Raw genomic sequence first — 17,864 nt, 5'->3', positions numbered from 1 at the left:
TCAACTGCCTCCGACCTCCCCCACAGGGGTCTCTTAAGCATTCAGATGCCGCCCGGATGATTAGCAGAGCATCCCCAGCTGGCAGCGTGTGTTTCTATTGGTGGTGCACAACTGCCCTGCCTCAGTGCACATAATCCCTATGAGGTGCATGGATTACACCAGCCCCCCAGGACCATCCCGCTGTTTCCAGGCATTGAAGATTCATCTGGAATGCCCTGTGACCTCTAGGAGCACACCCGAGCAATATCCACAGCCCGGAGGAGCACCAGTGCAGTCCCACCTGCCCTGCCAGCAGAGGAACAGGGATGTTCAGGGAGGGAAAAGGCTCTGCAGGACCCCAAAGCGGCCCCGGGTTCAAAGTAAGGCCTGAGACAAGCTTTGTAAAGTGAGGCATCTGGTGCAGATCACTCCCAGGGTCACCCCAGCCTGGCTCTGTGATGCAGAGAGGGAATCATGAACCTCCCTCTAAGCGTTTCCATCCGCGTGTGGAATAATTTGATGTGCAGCGAGGTGCGAATGTGCACCACCACCGGAACATAAAACCTAGCTGTAGGTGCTCTGCTATCTGTTTGAATCTCTCCTGAGTGGCCACACAAGCATGCAGCTTACAGGGAACACTGCTAGGGACCCTCCCTCCAAATAGGGGTGGCAAAAACCACACGGACGGGCACCAGACACATTCCCTGCCCTGCGAGGGAGGAATAAGATGTACTGATGATGAGGCCAGGTGAGGGAAAGGCTGGTGGGGAGATATCTGGGGACCTACCTTGATAACTGGTCCGAGTCCGAATTAAAAGCTCAAATCTGGAACAGGATCTGAATCCACCCCTCTCCATAGGAGCTCTCTCAGATCTACCAAACCTTCAGTGCTAAGGCAAACTCGGTCCCCTTTAAGGACACGAACCCTGCGTCATTGCCAGCTTCCTCCCCGAATCAGGGTTCCCCATAAGCTGAGCACCTGGGTAACCACCCAGGAAACATTCAGATGCCACCCGGCTAATTAGCAGAGCATCCCCAGCTGGCAGCGTGTGTATCTATTGGTGGTGCACAACTGCCCTGCCTCGGTGCGCACAAAATTTATTCCACACATCAATGGAAAAAATTAGAGGGAACACTGCCACTGACTGTTATTTGGGTCTTTTCCCAACTTGGTAATGTGGTATAAGCTAGATTCTCATCTTAAGGGGCTTGAGGAAGAGGGAGAGTGGGAACAGGGCTGGGCGGGGGAGGAGGGCAGGGAGAGGGTCGAATCTGCCCCCCCCCCCCCCAACTAGAATAGAAATAATCATTCTGCCTGCATTATTTTTACTCTTGGGGTGTTTCATTTGTTTGTTCCCGTGCCTGGCTGGGGGTGGCAGAGGCAGGGGAACAGCCTATGTGTAGAGTACTTGGGTGCATTTAGATTTCACATCACTTCTCTCGGTTTGCTAGCTTCTCCGGCCGCTCAGGAGCTGGCCTTTTAAATCCCCGTCCGACCAGAGGAGCCCTCCCCCCCAACTTGCCAAGGGACTTTAATGGGATTAGCGATTAAAGGGCAGCCAACCAGAACCGCTTCGCGCAGGAAGCTCTTAGCCTGGCCTGCGTGAAAAGCAAAACAAAAACGAAGCATCCGCCACACCCGGGGGAGTCTCTGAAAGGGAGAACCGCAGGGGCGTTTGCGAGGTCGGTTACAAACGCCGGCTACTGCACCCTCGAGAGGCAGGGCGAGGCAGTAATTAAAGGACTCGGTGGGGACTTAGGCAACACAGGTGTCACGGATTTCCTGCATGCCCTCTTGCCTCAGTTTCCCCTCTGTAACAGGAGGCTAAAAAACCCTGCCCTGCCTTCCAGATGAAAGGCTGGGGGAGGGGGTGCACATTAGGACCCAGGAGCGTGTCTACACAGCCATTTTGGACCGCCCCCTGCTGGCCGATGGCAGCCGAACCTGGCTTACAGGGCTTGGGCTGCAGGGCTGTTTCACTGCTGTGTATATAGGCGGTGGGTGAGGACAGGGCTGGGGGAGGCAAGCCCCTAGCTCCACTCACAGCCCCGCCCCTTCTGCTATGGCCCCGCCCCCATGGGAGCCAAGCCACCCCCTGCTCCCTCCCTGCCCCCCGAGCACGGGGAGGGCAGACGTGTGGCCCCAGAACACAGGGGAGGGCAGGTGCTCAGGGGCAGTAGGCGTTCTGGGGATGGTCCCTGGCCGTGTCGCTATTTGAGCTCAGGTGACAAGGTGGGAGGGTCCCACAAGCTGGAAATCTACCCGGCAAGGCGCCTGAATCAGCCGGCATGGGCCAGCGCCGGGTGCTTCTTTGCTGCATAGACATACCCCGAGACCAAGGAGTTTTCATGGCAGGCCAGAAGCAGGAAGGATGATTGTGACACCTGTTTTACAGAGGAGGAGCTGAAAGATCGCATGACAGGCCCATGGCCATACAGGAAGTCGGTGGCAGAGGCCAGGAACCGACGCGCACGCTCCCCATGCCTGATCCGGGGGCTTTCGTCACAACTCCAGCCAGCCACCCATTCCTCCTTCCTCTAGTCTCTTTACATTCTGTACAATCTCCCTGGTCTAGGTAGCCCCGGGCCTTGTGTGACCCACTCAGCTACTGGCTGTGACATTGCTGATTGTGATGTATTCATGCAGGGGTCCTCTGGCAGGGGGGCAAAGGGAGCCACAGCCCTGCAGGGCTCCTGGCCCTGGCCCCTGAAATCACAGCCAGGGTGCAAAGCAGCACACACCAGGCAGCCCTACTGGTTGCCCCACCTCCACCCCTCCTGTCCGAGGCCCTGCTCCTTCCGGGAAAATGGAGTTAGCGCCCCCCACACCGCCCAGGGGCCCAGCAATTCTCATGCAGCTGGGGTCTGAACCTGTTGTTTGGTTGACCCAACGGCGCCCGACGCTCCAGTCTACAGAAACTATCAGGCCGCGCCTACACGCAGAAGCCGAACCCGACTCGCTCTGGATTAGCGCCTCTCCCGCGACACAAGATCACCCTCCGCGGCGTGTGCGGGGTGCGTTCTGCGACGACCAGCCCGGCCGTGCGACGCACGAGGGGCGCTTCAAAACCCAAATCATTGCATATTCCCGTGCGAGGGGATGACACCTTTCTCACGCTCGGAGCCCTCGGTGATTTCACGGGGATTAGTGCCGTGGTGCGGACTCCCCGGGGGTGTCAAAATGGAAGCCCAGCAAACCTGCTGGGCGAGTTAAGGGAACAGCTGTGCGAACACAAGCAGGCGTTTACATGCCCCACGGGAACGCGCCACTCCTCGGCAGGGCTGAAATCCCTCCTGAAGGCAACGAAAGCTCTGCCACTCGATACTGAAGCAATCACGCTCTCTAAAAACACGGCAGGGAACAATCCTGGGGTGGGAGGGGGCGGTTTAGGTCACGTGCCCCTGTGGCCCCAGCACAAATGAGTGTAAACTGGCCGGCCACACGTTTAGGCTCCAAATTAGGGGGAGGTTTCTAAGCATGAGTGAGGCAAAGTTCTCCTCCAAGAACAGCAGCAGGGCAAAACACCTTTGAGCTTAAAACAGCCGTGGCCAACCTGTGGCTCTTCCCCCCACCCCCCACACCCCGAAAGTGCAGCTGGCGAAGCCTCCCCTGCACCCCTGAAAACAGCCCTCACCTCCTGGCTCCCTGTGCTCAACAGCACGGCCATTCAGAAATGGCAGTGGCCTTTAACTGTGTTTCTTAAAGGTGCAGTCCTTTTTTTTTTTGCTTGATCAAATGCGACTGAGGGCTTTTTTTTTGCTCGACAAGTTCGGCCCCACCCCCCTGGTAATGTGCACAACTATTCTGGCTCTTTGTCTGTAACGGGTTGGCCACCCCAGCTTAATACATGTATGGCGAGGATTATAGGACGGGACTGCCTATATTAGCACATGGCCCAGAGGCCTCAGGGTATCGGCCTCCTATCAGGGCGGGTCAGGAAGAAAATTTCCCGGTCTCAGGAACTCCTAGACTGCCCGTGGTATGGTTTCTTGCACCTTCCCTGATGCATTTGGTAATGATCGCGGTGGAAGGCAGGACGTCGGACTTGATGTACCGCGGTGCCAATCCAATTCCCGGCTTCTTAGGGGCTGGTTGGTGAGTCTACTCCAGTCTCGGATCTCATGCGCTGTAACTCCAGCAGCAGAGCTTTTTTTAGATCCTGAGGTCGCAGGGTCAATTCCCCCGCACCACCACCGCCCCCTAATGAACCACCTCTTCAAGGGTGTCCCATTAGAGCAGCAGGTCGAAAGCGCATTGGCGACTCCCTCTAGTGATGGAGTCCCAAACAGCAGCATTGTGGGAGGGGGAGATGCCAATCATCCTGTCCCTCTGATCCTGCCCCCCTGCTGCTCCCGCCCCACCTCCGGCTCCCAGCCCAGTAGCTGTAGGGGAAGGAGGGCAGAGCAGGGTCAGAATGGACAAACTGGATAGTAGAAATGTAGAATCATAGAACACTGGAATTGTGAGGGACATCGAGAGGTCATCAAATCCAGTCCCCTGCTCTCTTGGCAGGACCAAGCACCGTCTTGATCATCCCTGATAGATGTCTATCCAACCTGCTCTTAAATATCTCCAGGGATGGAGATTCCACAACCTCCCTGGGCAATTTATTCCGGTGTTTAACCACCCTAAGAGGGAGGAAATTTTTACTAACATCCCACCCCAGGGTGTGTCTAGACTACAGGGGTCTGTCGACAAAAGTGGACAGAAGGCGTTATTGCATCTACACTGCCCTTTGCGTCTGCACTGTCATGTCGACAAAGCGGCTTGCTGTCGTCTAGACGCTCTTTGTCGACAGAAGCTTTGTCGACAGTAGCTGTCGACAAAACTTCTGTCGACAAAACCCTGTCGTCTAGATGTACCCCCGTAGCATTCTGTTGTGACCAAACTCCACTTGTTTCCCAAAGGCCACTTGACATAACATTTCAACCTCAGTGCCATTGTCTTGACACTCAATGCGTTCATAAGGGCCAGATGCGCAGAATTGTTTGTAGATCTGGTCTCATGCCCGTTTGGAAAACCCACTCTGGGCTTCTTTAAACTCCTCCAGATCTGGGGCAGAGGTTGCGGGGGCAGGGGCGGTGGCAGGGGGTGAGGGGGGGGGAATTGGGTTTCATGAAACAGCCACAATGGCAAAGTTAAAAACAAACTCAAACAAAATTCCACGCTGGTTGGAAGTAGAACAAATTATGCCAGAGGGTGGCGAGCAGTGGACAGATAAATAGTGCAGCCAGGCACTCCCTGAGATTAAATTATTCAGCTAGTGAGGAGCACGGGTGGGTCATCAGCGCCTAGAAGAACATGTTCCTGCCACACTTGTGCAAATTAAAGGCGATTAAGTAAAGGTGGCTGCACAGGTATTCAAGGTAACACTGCCCAAACTGGGGGAGTGAAACAGGTTCTGGTGACAATTAAAACAAACACGATCTTTCCCTGCCGCTGTCGAGTCCCTTGTCTAACGCAAACTATTAGGATGGTAAAATAAAATGTAAAATGTCAGCGTGGCAGCCGTGTTAGTCACTTTAAAAACGAGTGGTCCTGCAGCCAAGGATGGAGACAAACCGAAATTGAGGGAATCATGAGCTTCCGTGGGCAAAACCCACTTGGTCAGATGAGTTGGAGAGGAAATAACAGAAACCGAGCTCTCTATATATGTTTGAAGCAATATTGCCTTTTGTTTGTTTGCTGCTTCTTAATTTAATTGGGCGCCCTCTGGCTCTTGTGTGATATGAAGGAGTAAATAACACCTCATTATTTACTCTCTCCACACCAGTCCTTGTTTTGCAGGCCTGTGTCATCTCCCCTCTTCCTCGCCTCTTTTCCAAGCTGCATCTTTGTAATCCCTCCTACGGAAGCGGTTTCACACCCCTAACCAGATAGATAGAGGGGGTGTATGGGGATAGATCGATAGATCGATAGATAGATAGAGGGGGTGTATGGGGATAGATAGATAGATAGATAGATAGATAGATAGATAGATAGATAGATAGATAGATAGATAGATAGATAGATAGATAGATAGATAGATAGATAGATAGGGCGTATGGGGATGGATGGAGAGAGGGAGGCAGAGAGATCTACTCAATGTGAATAGGATGGCACTGAATTTACTCAGAGCCAGCCGAAATTCTTTTTTAAAAAATCAATGAAAATCCATGAAAATGTGGCTCATTTGTTACTGGTTTTTCCTCTCTGCTGGCCCTAGGTCACCATTAGTGCCCCAAAGGCAATTCCAGGCTCCGCTGCCCCTTCCTGGAACATGCAGCCTCCTCGCGTCAGGCTGACGTGGGCTCGGGATGACGCGAGATGGAAGGGAAACCACGAAGCCGGCTGAGCGGTGCTGCCCTTCGGCCTGTCCTCGCCCATGCGGACGGTCTCTTGTGCAACCGTCCCCAGCCGCCCTTGGGGTGCAAAGGTGACAGTGATGGAGCTGGCCGGTGGCTCCGGGTGCCTCTGGGAGGGGGAAGGGTTGAAACTGTCTGCAGAAGGCTCTCTCTTTGCGGCTCCCGGGGCTGCGGAAACAACGTTCGCTTGGCGGGCAGGTGCTCTTCCTCACGGAGCGGGCAGCTGGCTTCCGGGGTACCCCCGAGAGATGTGCCTGAGACTGGCAGGCCCCGCTCGGTTCTTCAGATCCTCCGGGGCTGCCATTACGCAGCCACCAGCGTTCTCAGCCTTGTTCATTATCGCCTGGAGCAAGCCAAGCCCCCGCCGCCCTGCGACCACGCAGCACGACTTTCAATGCCTCCAACACGGGGCTGGAATCCCAGGCAGAGCCCCTAGCACCAAGCTGGACAGCTGCCCCAAGCCTTGCACTTTTGGGGGCCCCATGGCAGTCACCCCAATAGTCCGGGGGCCCCAGGCCCCACACTTGGGTTGCAACCCGCCCCCCAGGCACCCCTCAGGACAGTCCTGATCCCAGATCTATAGTGCCCGGGAAACTGGCAGCGAGTTACAGGAACATGTCGGGATATGCCCATCAAAATTAAGGTTCTGCGGCTGTCACCGTTATTCCTAATGACAGTCATGGGAGGGCTGGGGGAGGGGGGCTCACAGAGCTCAGATGCTGACTGCTCCCTGCCCCAAATGGAAGGGATGAATTTGCAGGGCACATGGGGGTAGAAAGAAAGAAAGCAAGAAAGCAAGAAAGCAAGCATGGAGCTAGACAGAGAATTGTCACATATTCTCCTGTTTAGCATACACTCAAGCTTGCCCGTGTAAGGATAAGGCCTTGTTCTGCAGCCATATTGGAAGGCCTAAAGCAGAGCAGGGAATCTGTTTTGGGGTTGGGGGGCTGCTGATCCCCAGAAAAATCAGTTGGGGGCCACACACAAGTGAAAAGCAGAACAAAAACAAACAAAACCCAGAAACAAACAGCCCCTCACGGACGTGTCCCCCGACTGAGAAGCTAAAAGACTCTCCCGCATCAGAGATGAGGGGGGCCAGGCTAGTAGATTTTGTTTGCTCAAGCCTCATGGGGGGATAATGAGGGGGGGCTGGAGCACCAGTGTGGGCTCCCCAGTGCTGGGCAGAGAGCCCTGCGCGTTGGAGGCCAGATCCAGGCAAGCGGGGAGCTACATTCCAGGCTTGACGTTCCTCACCCCCGGCCTAAAGCTACGGCCTTTGTCTGCAGCCATATTGAAAGAGCAGCGGCCATTAGCGGAAAAACAGGGAGTCACATACTGTCACGCCATCGAAACTGCATGAAAATAGCCTCCTACCAGGCAGTTAAGAAGAAGACCCTGTTTTAAGAGCAACCTGTATCACCAGATAACGAAACCGAGCTCAAGATGGGTAAAGAGCGTGAGAGCATTTTGTCTAGCAAGAAACTCCTTATCAACCCTGAGGGTTGTGAAATCCTCATTCCTTTCTTTACCATAGTGTTATGGATTACATAAGAACATAAGAACGGCCGTACTGGGTCAGACCTAAGGTCCATCTAGCCCAGTAGCCTGTCTGCCGACGGTGGCCAGCACCAGGTGCCCCAGAGAGGGTGGACCGAAGACAATGATCAAGTGATTTGTCTCCTGCCATCCCTCTCCAGCCTCTGACAAACAGAGGCCAGGGACACCATTTCTATCCCCTGGCTAATAGCCTTTTATGGACCTAACCTCCATGAAATTATCTAGCTTCTCTTTAAACTCTGTTATAGTCCTAGCCTTCACAGCCTCCTGTGGCAAGGAGTTCCACAGGTTGACTACACGCTGTGTGAAGAACTTTTCCCTGTTGTTTGTCTGCAGGATCTCTGTCTGGGTTTTAGCCATTGCCATCTGCTGTGTAATTAATTTTGCCAGGTGCCAATCAGTCAAGGTGGGGGGGTAGGATTGGGTGGCTAGGCCTGTCGCAGTAGGTTAGGGTTGGCTAGTAACATTTTAGTACAATAATTGGGTGAGACGAGCTAAGCAGGACTCAAAATTCACTCTGCAAACTGGGGTCCCACAGGCAGTTCTTGGGGAACCAACTCCAGGACATGGCCCCAAGATCAGAGCTGCCAGACCTCCATCCTGAGCCAGCGACACCTAGGGTTGCCAGATGGTCTAACCAAAAATACCGAACACCGCCCCCTCCAAAAAAAAATACTGTTGAGGAAAAAAAGGGGGAGACCAAAGTCGTTGAGCAAAACAAACAAAAAAAAAAAACCCAACAGTTATTGAGCAAAAAAAAAAAAAAAAAAAAAATACAAAATTAGCATGGCCCCTTTAAGACTTTTGGGGCTTTTTTTGCTGGCGGCCATCTTGTTTTCTTACTCTGTACTGGAAGAGAGCTCCCCCGTGGAACCAGATAAAGCGGGTGGTTTGGCGGGGCGTCCAGGAAGGGCCTGGGTCGGGAGGGATCCGGGGGCTGGGCCCGGTTGCTGAGTATGTTGTAGAGTTGCCAGCTGTCTGGTATTTTCACCTCCTAGCAGGGAAAAAAAAATCAGAAATTACTGGACATTTTAGATGTCTGGTATTTTCTGATTTTTTTTTATCGGACAGGAGGTGAAAATACCGGATGGTCCGGGTCAATACCAGACACCTGGCAACCCTAACGACACCGTGTGGGAACCGGAGTCCTGTCTGGCCCTCAAGAACAATTCACCAGTCTTACTGGGAGTGGTGAGCCGTGTACGTGCTGTTTATGGTGACGGTTAACAAACAGTGATTAAGTAGGAGATGATTGTGCAAGGCTCTTTCACTAGTAAGTGAGAGCGGGTGCCTATATTGAGAGGACTTCAAAAGCAACGAATAGTCCTGCCGCACCTTAGAGACTAACGAAACATGTAGCTGGTATCATGAGCTTTCGTGGGCACAGCCCGCTTCTTCAGATGACTGGAGTTAAGGGGTCCAGGCGGCAAAATAAATAGCAGAGAAAGAGAGGAAGGAAAAAAATGGGGGAAAATGGTCAATTAGAGTGTCGGTGTTAAATGAAGCGGATAGAGTGGGGTCTACGTACTTTTCAGTACCCGGTGCTTGGCTCTTTATGTCGTTATTGAGAGGGTTATGCCTGAGCCCTAGGAATGGGTGAGGGCGGGTGCTCCTGGGTGCCCCACAAGCGGCCCACTGGTGTTCCACCTGCAGCCCATGCACCTGTCTGTCTGGGCACTGGAGCGCTTCTTACTCCCTCCCCCGCACTTTTGGAGTGGGGGCAAAGGCACATTGGGGGAGGAGGGGGCCGCAGGTTGCCCACCACGGTGGCCCACTGGGATGGAGGAGACCATACCTGCCGCCCGGTCGCTAGTCTTGGTTGCCCATCGCGTGTGACGTGAGGCAGCCACGTGCAGGGAACATGGGCGGCATGGGAAGGGAAGTCGGTAGGTCGGCCCCCGGCTATCACGCAATCCCCAGCCGTAACGCCATCTCCAGCGCCATTTTCAAACAGGGAGGAAGGAGACGTTCCCACCAGGAGCTCCCTCCCGTGTTCCTTGCCGGCGTGTCGTAGGCTTGCGTTGCTCACCTCCTTTATTTCCACTCGGCACTGGCTCGGCTCCCTGCTCCCTGCAGGGATTGCACCGGGCACGTAGCCCGGGCCTTTTCATCTGCGGCCGCCTTGCTCTGGGACAGGCTCGCAGAAAGGCAGAAAGGACGACGTGGGAGTCTCTCCCTTTGCCCCCGCTCTTAACAAAGACGGTGGCGGAGCAGACAGGCTGACGAAGGACCCCGCCCTGGCGCTCTGAGGCTGCCGAGGCCATGCAATCCCACATGGGCACCGCCGCGGCGAGCAGGACACCCACGCGCCAGACATTCCCTGCCAGTTTCGCATGCCAGGGCCCGATGCAAGGGCAGCCATGGCTGTGGTGGGATATGTGCTACCTGCATGGACTGGATTGAGCTGCAGAGGCTGACAGACAGACAGACAGAGAGACAGATAGATAGATAGATAGATAGATAGATAGATAGATAGATAGATAGATAGATAGATAGATAGATAGATGGGGTGTGTGGGGATAGATAGATAGATAGATAGATAGATAGATAGATAGATAGATAGATAGATAGATAGATAGAGGGGGTGTGTGGGGATAGATAGATAGATAGATAGATAGATAGATAGATAGATAGATAGATAGATAGATAGATAGATAGATAGATAGAGGGGGTGTGTGGGGATAGATAGATAGATAGATAGATAGATAGATAGATAGATAGATAGATAGATAGATAGATAGATAGATGGGGTGTGTGGGGATAGATAGATAGATAGATAGATAGATAGATAGATAGATAGATAGATAGATAGATAGATAGATAGATAGATAGAGGGGGTGTGTGGGGATAGATAGATAGATAGATAGATAGATAGATAGATAGATAGATAGATAGATAGATAGATAGATAGATAGATAGATAGATAGGCCAAGTTTCCCGCGGCCCCATAAAGTTTGCTTACAGCCCCCAGTCCCGGCTCTCGGTGTTCTGGGCTGTCATTTCGCTCTAACTTACCCCTCAATGTCTTCTCCGAGCCCAGCAAGCAGGGGTAGTGTTGGTGAGGCTGCTAGACAATATCGACCTCCCATGGTCCGGCAAAGTCTCAAATTCAGCCCCAGAGTGTGCCGGACCAGAGAGGTTCCACCTGTCCTAGAATGGCAATCAAGGGACCTGGATTCTCGTCACAACTCTGCTGTGTAAACATGGGCAATTATTTCAAATTGATTCTCGTGACAGGCCCCAGCTGAGATCAGGGCCTGGCTTTGCTTGGGAGCCGTGCACGCACACGTCACACGAGGGGCCCTTACCATCTACATCGGCCAGACAGACAAAGGGCAGGATGGGAAACTGAGGCACGGAGGCAGGACAGGCCCACGCCGGGCTACGTGAAAGGTATTTTCCTCTCAAAGGAACGGGCACACACCCGGCAGGAGAGAAGAGATTTGGACTTTACGGGGCTGACTGGAAAATACAGCGAGGTGACCACTGCAAGCAATGCGCAGGCCGCAAGAACAGCCCTGCGTTTGGAAGAGGACGACACTGCCGCGGGGCTGTTTCCCGCTGTATTTGCAAAGCTCCGGCTCCCTTTGCTGACAGTTCACTTCTCGCAGGCGGCTGGAGGCTTTGGTACACAAGACAGATTTCACCACGCAAGGTTGCAGGATCCTCGTGCCAAGCTTTTGGAGAGGGAGTCCAACTTTCTGTTCTCATCTGAGCACCCGTTCCCAGCTGCCAGTGACAGGCCCTGCCGGGCCTGAAGGAAGAGTTGACAGCCGCTGATTAAGTCCATGCCAGCAGTTTAGGGAGGGACCTGGCCTCTGCTTTTATTTTTAAACCTTCCACAATGGTGCCAGTGTTGAAAATACAATCCAGAAACCCCCAGAGGGCTTGGGCTAGTTTTGTTTCTATGACTCGGCTCTGGGTTAAATAAAAAGTGTTTCAAAGCAGAATTTGTTGCCGGGAATGCTGCGAAGGCCTGAAGTACAAACACAAGGACGGCCAGACGGGGTCAGGCCAAAGGTCCAGCTAGCCCCGCGTCCTGACTTCCAACAGTGGAAGCGAGAGAAGGAGAGAAAGAAGATTGCCCCCAAGTCTTGCAAGTTAAGCACCGACCGTCGAGGCGTAGGCATGACGGCTGCCAGACGAATCCAGACAGCTCTTCACACATACCCTAAACCTGAGACAGGCACGTGTGTGGGCCTTAAAAAGACTCCCCGGTTCTTTTGGCAGACGTTTACGGTTCACGTGTTGTCTCCCTCGAAGCCATATCGCTGAACTCCGCTGACTTCAGTGGAATTCCTTTGGATTTACCTCCGTGTCCGAGGAAGCAAAGGCCAGTTTTGGTGTCCACGTAAGAGACGCACGACGGAAAGTGACGTGTATCAGTCTACAGCCCGACGCTTAGTCCCTTTACACCAGGTTTACTCTGGTAGAACGTCGCTGATTTTCACTGCGCCTCTTCCTGATTTCCACCGGTGTCAATTAGATCAGAAACCAAGCCATGCCGTGACTAGGCCCGATTCTTTCTCATTCCCACCAGTTTGACCCCAGTGTAATTCTACCGACTTCCATTGACACCAGTTTAAGGAAGACCAACTCAGATCCAAATTCCTGAGCGGGTGTAAATCAAAATATCGCCCTGTTAAAGTCACTGGAGTGACGCTGATTTACACCAGTGAGTAGGGTTGCCAGGTGTCTGGTATTGACCTGGATAGTCTGGTATTTTTGCCTCCTGTCCGGTAAAAAAATTCAGAAAATACCAGACACCTAAAATGTCCGGTACTTTCTGATTTTTTTTCCCTGTCAGGAGGCGAAATTACCAGACACTTGGCAACCCTACGACACACTCGGCAACTGGTCCCAGCCCCTAGCCCCAACTCCCACTCCTGGCCCCCTTGCTTACCTGGTTCTGCAGAGAAGCTGCATTCTGGCTCCATGAAGAAAACAAAATGGCCACCGGGAAAAAGCCTAAAGAACTGAAGCCTTCCCCTGGGTCTTAGTGCTCAACGACTCCCCTCTTGCTATCCCTATTCTGACTCTGCAGGCAATTAAAGCTGTTTTATTTTTTTTTCTTGTGCTTAATAATGCTTTTTTTTTTTTGCTCAACAATTTTGGTCCCCCCCTTTATTTTCCCTCTACAGAATTTTTTCCCTGGTGTTTTTTTTTGGGGGGGGAGGGGCATTTGGTATTTTTGGGTAAACCATCTGTCAACCCTACCAGTGAGGAGACTGGTTCATTGCTTCTAGGTTGTTTCACAAAAGCATGACCTTGTGTATTCACCGCAACGGGGTGAATCCAAAGTCTGTCTCTTGCTCTCTTCTGTCGCCTGGAAATCGTGTTGCAATTTGGTTGGGACCTGGAGTGATATTCACGCCTGACTAGGCAGCAAACGAGCGCTCACTCTTCAGAATGACTCCGGCGGTCGAGGGGTGTATCTTGTTTGAAAATCTGCTTAACAAGCAGGCCTGGTCGATAGCTTTTCCCATTTCATGGCTTGAGAGAAATGAGCGATGCGGTTAGCTGGTCCCCCAGAGATTTTTATGCAGAATATTCCATGCCCCGGCCATGAACTGCCACTCTGCCGTGGGCGAATACATGCTTTTCCTGCTAGCATTATTAACAGGAGGAGGTCACCCAACTAAACCCTGCCTTTTGCTCCATGACATGCTATGGCTCGGCCTGCCCAGGTCTCCCCTATGAAGCTGTCCTGCGTTTTCAAAGAACAGAAACAATTCTCTTCTCTCCTGGCCCCATCTCCTCTCTCTGCCCATCCCAGGCCTCATGCGCGTGGTGTTCGGATGGGAGAATGGTTCCTGCGGGCAAATCGAGAGGGAGAGCAATTCCGAGCTAGACAGGATCTGGAAACAACCCGGGCTGGGAGCGGGCTGAGAATTTCGCCTCTGCTTCGTGTCTACCGTGAGCGTGGTGGCGAGCGCCATCGGCAGGAGCACCCCTGAGGAAAAAGGGAACGTCGGCACCAGTGCTGGACACAGAAAGGGGAGGACGGAGGCAGATGAACGTGCCAAGGAGCTGAGGAGAAGATCCGGCCAGGTCTGACTCTCGGCCACCTCGCGGTGCCACGCAGCCACCCGCTGCTTCCAAGCCACAATCGCTTGGTGCCGGTTTCCAAGGCAACCTACAGGGAGCCAGGCTCAGCACTGACTAAGACACAAACCTGGTCTGCTCAACAAAACCCACCAGGAAGGAACGCAGCCCCAGGTGTGGGCATCCCTCCCTATCACAGCACTGATCGGGGCCCCGCCACCTCGCAGTCTTTACCACACGTACCCTGTGAGCCAGGGCAGTGCTTTTATCTCCATTGTACACATGGGGAAACTGAGGCACGGAGCGGCTAAGGGACTTGCCCAAGGTCAGTCAAGAAGCCTGTGGCAGAGCAAGGAATTCGGCTCCTGAACTGTCCTTCCTCTCTTTTGGGGCAGGGTTTCCTGAAGGCAAACCACCGTCATCTCTATTTCAAGGGACTGCCGCGAGCTCCCTCCTAGAAGCTACGGCATAGACTCCGGCCCACTTCTGGATGAACTCTGCAAAGGCAAAAAGAGGCTTTTCACCAGCCACATGCCATGTCAGGTGAACCAGAATTAGGGCTGGGTGGAAGAAGAGAAGAAATGCCAAAAGCAAACGCTTCAAACTGGGACATGTCTGAGGCCACATACCAGATAAATTCCCTCCTAGCTAGCTTAGACCTGTGGTTTTCAACCTTTTCCCCCTAACATATTTGGGATGGAGGTGCGGACCCCTTTGGAAATTTTAGACAGAGCATGTACACCACCCGCCCCTCCTCCCCCCCCCCCCCCCCCCCACACACACACATCTACAGAGCACAGACTGAAAACCACCGTTATAGGGTAATGACACCCTTTCGCAGACCCCTTCGACAAATTCTGTGGACCCTCAAACAACTGGCATTGACAGAGTCAAGAGCCATGCAAGTCTACCCAGTCGAAATGGCTTCAGGCAGTATTTCTCAACCAGTGGTACAAGTCCCCTTAGGGGTACTCGAGAGACGTCTGGGGGGTACGTCAACACAACTGAAATTTGGGGAAAACTGAATTTGTGTTTTACGTTTTACAGCGTTTATTATTTTTGTACCCAAAAATGTTATTGCCCACCCGGCTACGATTAAGTTGTTTAAGCACATGTGTTGCATTGGTAGAAAAAAACTGCGTGGCTGTGTCTAGACTGGCAAGTTTTTCCGCAAAATCATCTGCTTTTGCGGAAAAACTTGCCAGTTGTCTACACTGGCCGCTTGAATTTCCGCAAAAGCACTGACGATCTCATGTAAGATTGTCAGTGCTTTTGCGGAAATACTATGCTGCTCCCATGCGGGCAAAAGTCTTTTTCGGAAAACTTTTGTGCAAAAGGGCCAGTGTAGACAGCTCAGATTTGTTTTCCGCAAAAAAGCCCCGATCGCGAAAATGGCGATCGGGGCTTTTTTTGCGGAAAAGCGCGTCTAGATTGGCCACGGACGCTTTTCCACAAAAAGTGCTTTTGCGGAAAAGCGTCCGTGCCAATCTAGACGCGCTTTTCCGAAAATGCTTTTAACGGAAAACTTTTCCGTTAAAAGCATTTCCGGAAAATCATGCCAGTGTAGACGTAGCCTGTGTGTCTGAAAACTGTAGGTACTGGGGGTACTTTTTTTTTTTTTTTTTTTTAAAGGGGTACTTTATAAAAAAAGGTTGAGAAACACTGCCTTGGGGTAATTCTTACGTAACGGGGCTCCCTAGGGTATTCAAGAGAGGTATGGGCATAGACAGCAGGAGACGGCGCAGCTGGGAAAGGCAAGCCAGTGCCCCGCCCTTTCCGCCTGAAGCTCCGCCCCTTCAGCAGCCTTCCCCACCACATGCCTGCCATGGAGCCAAGCCCCACCCAATCCTTCCTGGCCACCTGGAGCTGCCACGCCTTCCCCGGCGGACCATGGAGTGTAGGCATTTTGGGAAGGCAATCCCTTCTCTTGCCTTCATTACCCAGCACCATGGGCGTGGGGCTCTTCCTCCTGTCCGGCTCCCTTCGCCGTGGGATGTCGTAATTCATTGCCAAAGTGGGGAACTACAGGCCGGGGCAAGAGGAAGAAGGTGCAGAAGCAGACCCGGTGACGCTAGGGGAAAGAATGCAGGTGAGGGAGAAGAAAGGGACGCCTGAAGACACGGCTTGTATTCATTTCCCTGAGCAGGAGCCCTTTCCAGACCAGTCTGCGACCGTCTCTTCGTGACAGAGAAAACCCAAGTGCCAGAGGGAGCGAAGCCCTCGACAGAGCAGGAGTGGTAGCAAGCACGCAGGTCACCCAGACCAGGAAACGTTCAGCCCGACGCGTCTCCAGTACATACCCCATTTCCCTGTGGCTCGGGGGCGTGCTGCGTTGGGCTGTAGATAGCATCGCATGTTTACGCTTCCCCCAACGCCAGGCTATTGGAGCAATCTCGGTGCTTGCCCCAGGACGGCATGTGCAGCCAGCACCTTGCTGGGCCGTTTGCCTCGTTCCCGCCGGGTGGAGGAAGCAAGCGGCCCCTTCGCCGTCACTCCAGACGTCAGAAGCCAAGGGAAGCGCCCGTACCGCGCATTAATGTGTGATCGCAGTTAAGGGCTGGGCGCGGTGTTCCTCAAGGCTGTGCCGGTTTTCTGGGTCAGTGGCCGGCGGAGCTAGTTCCAGGACCCTAATGCGGGAACAGTCCCTGCGGGGCTATGGAGTGCATGGTAGACCCTTTAGAGGGGTCGCCGTGTGAGTCTCTAACTTTGAACATGGGGGGGTGGGTCGTGTGGCACCTTAGAGACTAACCAAAATATAGAGGCACATGAGCTTTTGTGGGCAAAACCCACTTCCTCGGATGAACTGGAGCAGAACATAAGAGCATCAGAACGGCCAGATGGGGTCAGACCAAAGGTCCATCCACCCAGTGTCCTGTCTGCCGACAGCGGCCAATACAAGATGCCCCAGAGGGAGGGAACACAACAGGTAATCCTCATGTGATCCCCGTCACCCATTTACAGACAGAGGCTAGGGACACCCATTCCTACCCATCCTGGTTAATAGCCATTGATGGACCTAACTTCCATGAATTTAGCTAGCTCTTTTTTGAACCCTGTTAAAGTCCTGGTCTTCATCGCATCCTCTGGCGAGGAGTTCCACAGGTTGACCGCGCACTGCGTGAAGAAAAACGTCCTTTTGTTTGTTTTAAACCTGCTGCCTATTCATGTCATTGGGTGACCCCTTGTTTGTAGAAATAACAGGAATGAAGAATTTATAACAGAAAAAGAATAAGAAAAAAAGGTACCTGTTCATTGTAGCACGAAGCTCATTGAATAAAGCTGGAAGTGTCCCATACTTCGCTTCTGATGCAATTCCCCTGCATTTAATACCTCATTGACATCAAAAACCAAGCATGGTACACTTCCAGCCCTCTTAATTAGCCGCGGCACTACAATTGACAGGTACCTTTGTTTCCCCCTCTTTTTCTGTTATAAATTCTGTGTTCCTCTTATTTCCACCCCAGCTCACCTGAGGAAGTGGATTTTGCCCACAAAACCTCATAAGAGCATAAGAACGGCCGTACTGGGTCAGACCAAAGGTCCATCTAGCCCAGTATCCTGTCTGCCGACAGTGGCCATCACCAGGTGCCCCAGAGAGGGTGGACCGAAGACAATGATCAAGTGATTTGTCTCCTGCCATCCCTCTCCAGCCTCTGACAAACAGAGGCCAAGACACCATTTTATCCCCTGGCTAATAGCCTTTTATGGACCTAACCTCCATGAATTTATCTAGCTTCTCTTTAAACTCTATTATAGTCCTAGCCTTCACAGCCTCCTCTGGCAAGGAGTTCCACAGGTTGACTACACGCTGTCATGATACCATGATATTTTTGTTAGTCTCTAAGGTGCTGCAGGATCACTCCTTGGTAGAACCTTATTATTGGCCAGGAACGGGGGTTAGGACTCCTGGGTGCTCTTTTCAGCTTCATGAGAAGATG

At 52.8% G+C, this 17,864-nt stretch overlaps 1 protein-coding gene across 4 annotated transcripts in view; it reads right to left on the bottom strand.

The window, feature by feature from the left end:
* Positions 1–16,380, bottom strand: part of FAIM2 (Fas apoptotic inhibitory molecule 2) — a 49,849-nt gene extending 33,469 nt beyond the window's left edge. Inside the window, exon 1 of one of the 4 annotated variants that reach the window (XM_089774661.1) lies at positions 16,227–16,380. Coding sequence is in view for 1 of the 4 variants with exons in the window: in XM_075901676.2 (XP_075757791.1) it covers positions 2,365–2,397 (33 nt within the window). In the remaining 3 variants the exon portion in view is untranslated. Of the gene's footprint in view, positions 1–2,308; positions 3,668–12,784; positions 12,893–16,226 lie in introns of those variants that run through there. The other 3 variants (XM_089774662.1, XM_089774660.1, XM_075901676.2) reach the window with 3 other exon arrangements.
* Positions 16,381–17,864: the final 1,484 nt, after the last annotated feature.

Source organism: Pelodiscus sinensis, chromosome 31 (genome assembly GCF_052426305.1).
Source record: "Pelodiscus sinensis isolate ZL-2025 chromosome 31, ASM5242630v1, whole genome shotgun sequence".
Lineage (NCBI taxonomy): Eukaryota > Metazoa > Chordata > Testudines > Trionychidae > Pelodiscus > Pelodiscus sinensis.
Note: the sequence above shows the minus strand (reverse complement) of the source record. Positions and strands in the feature narration are given on the sequence as shown.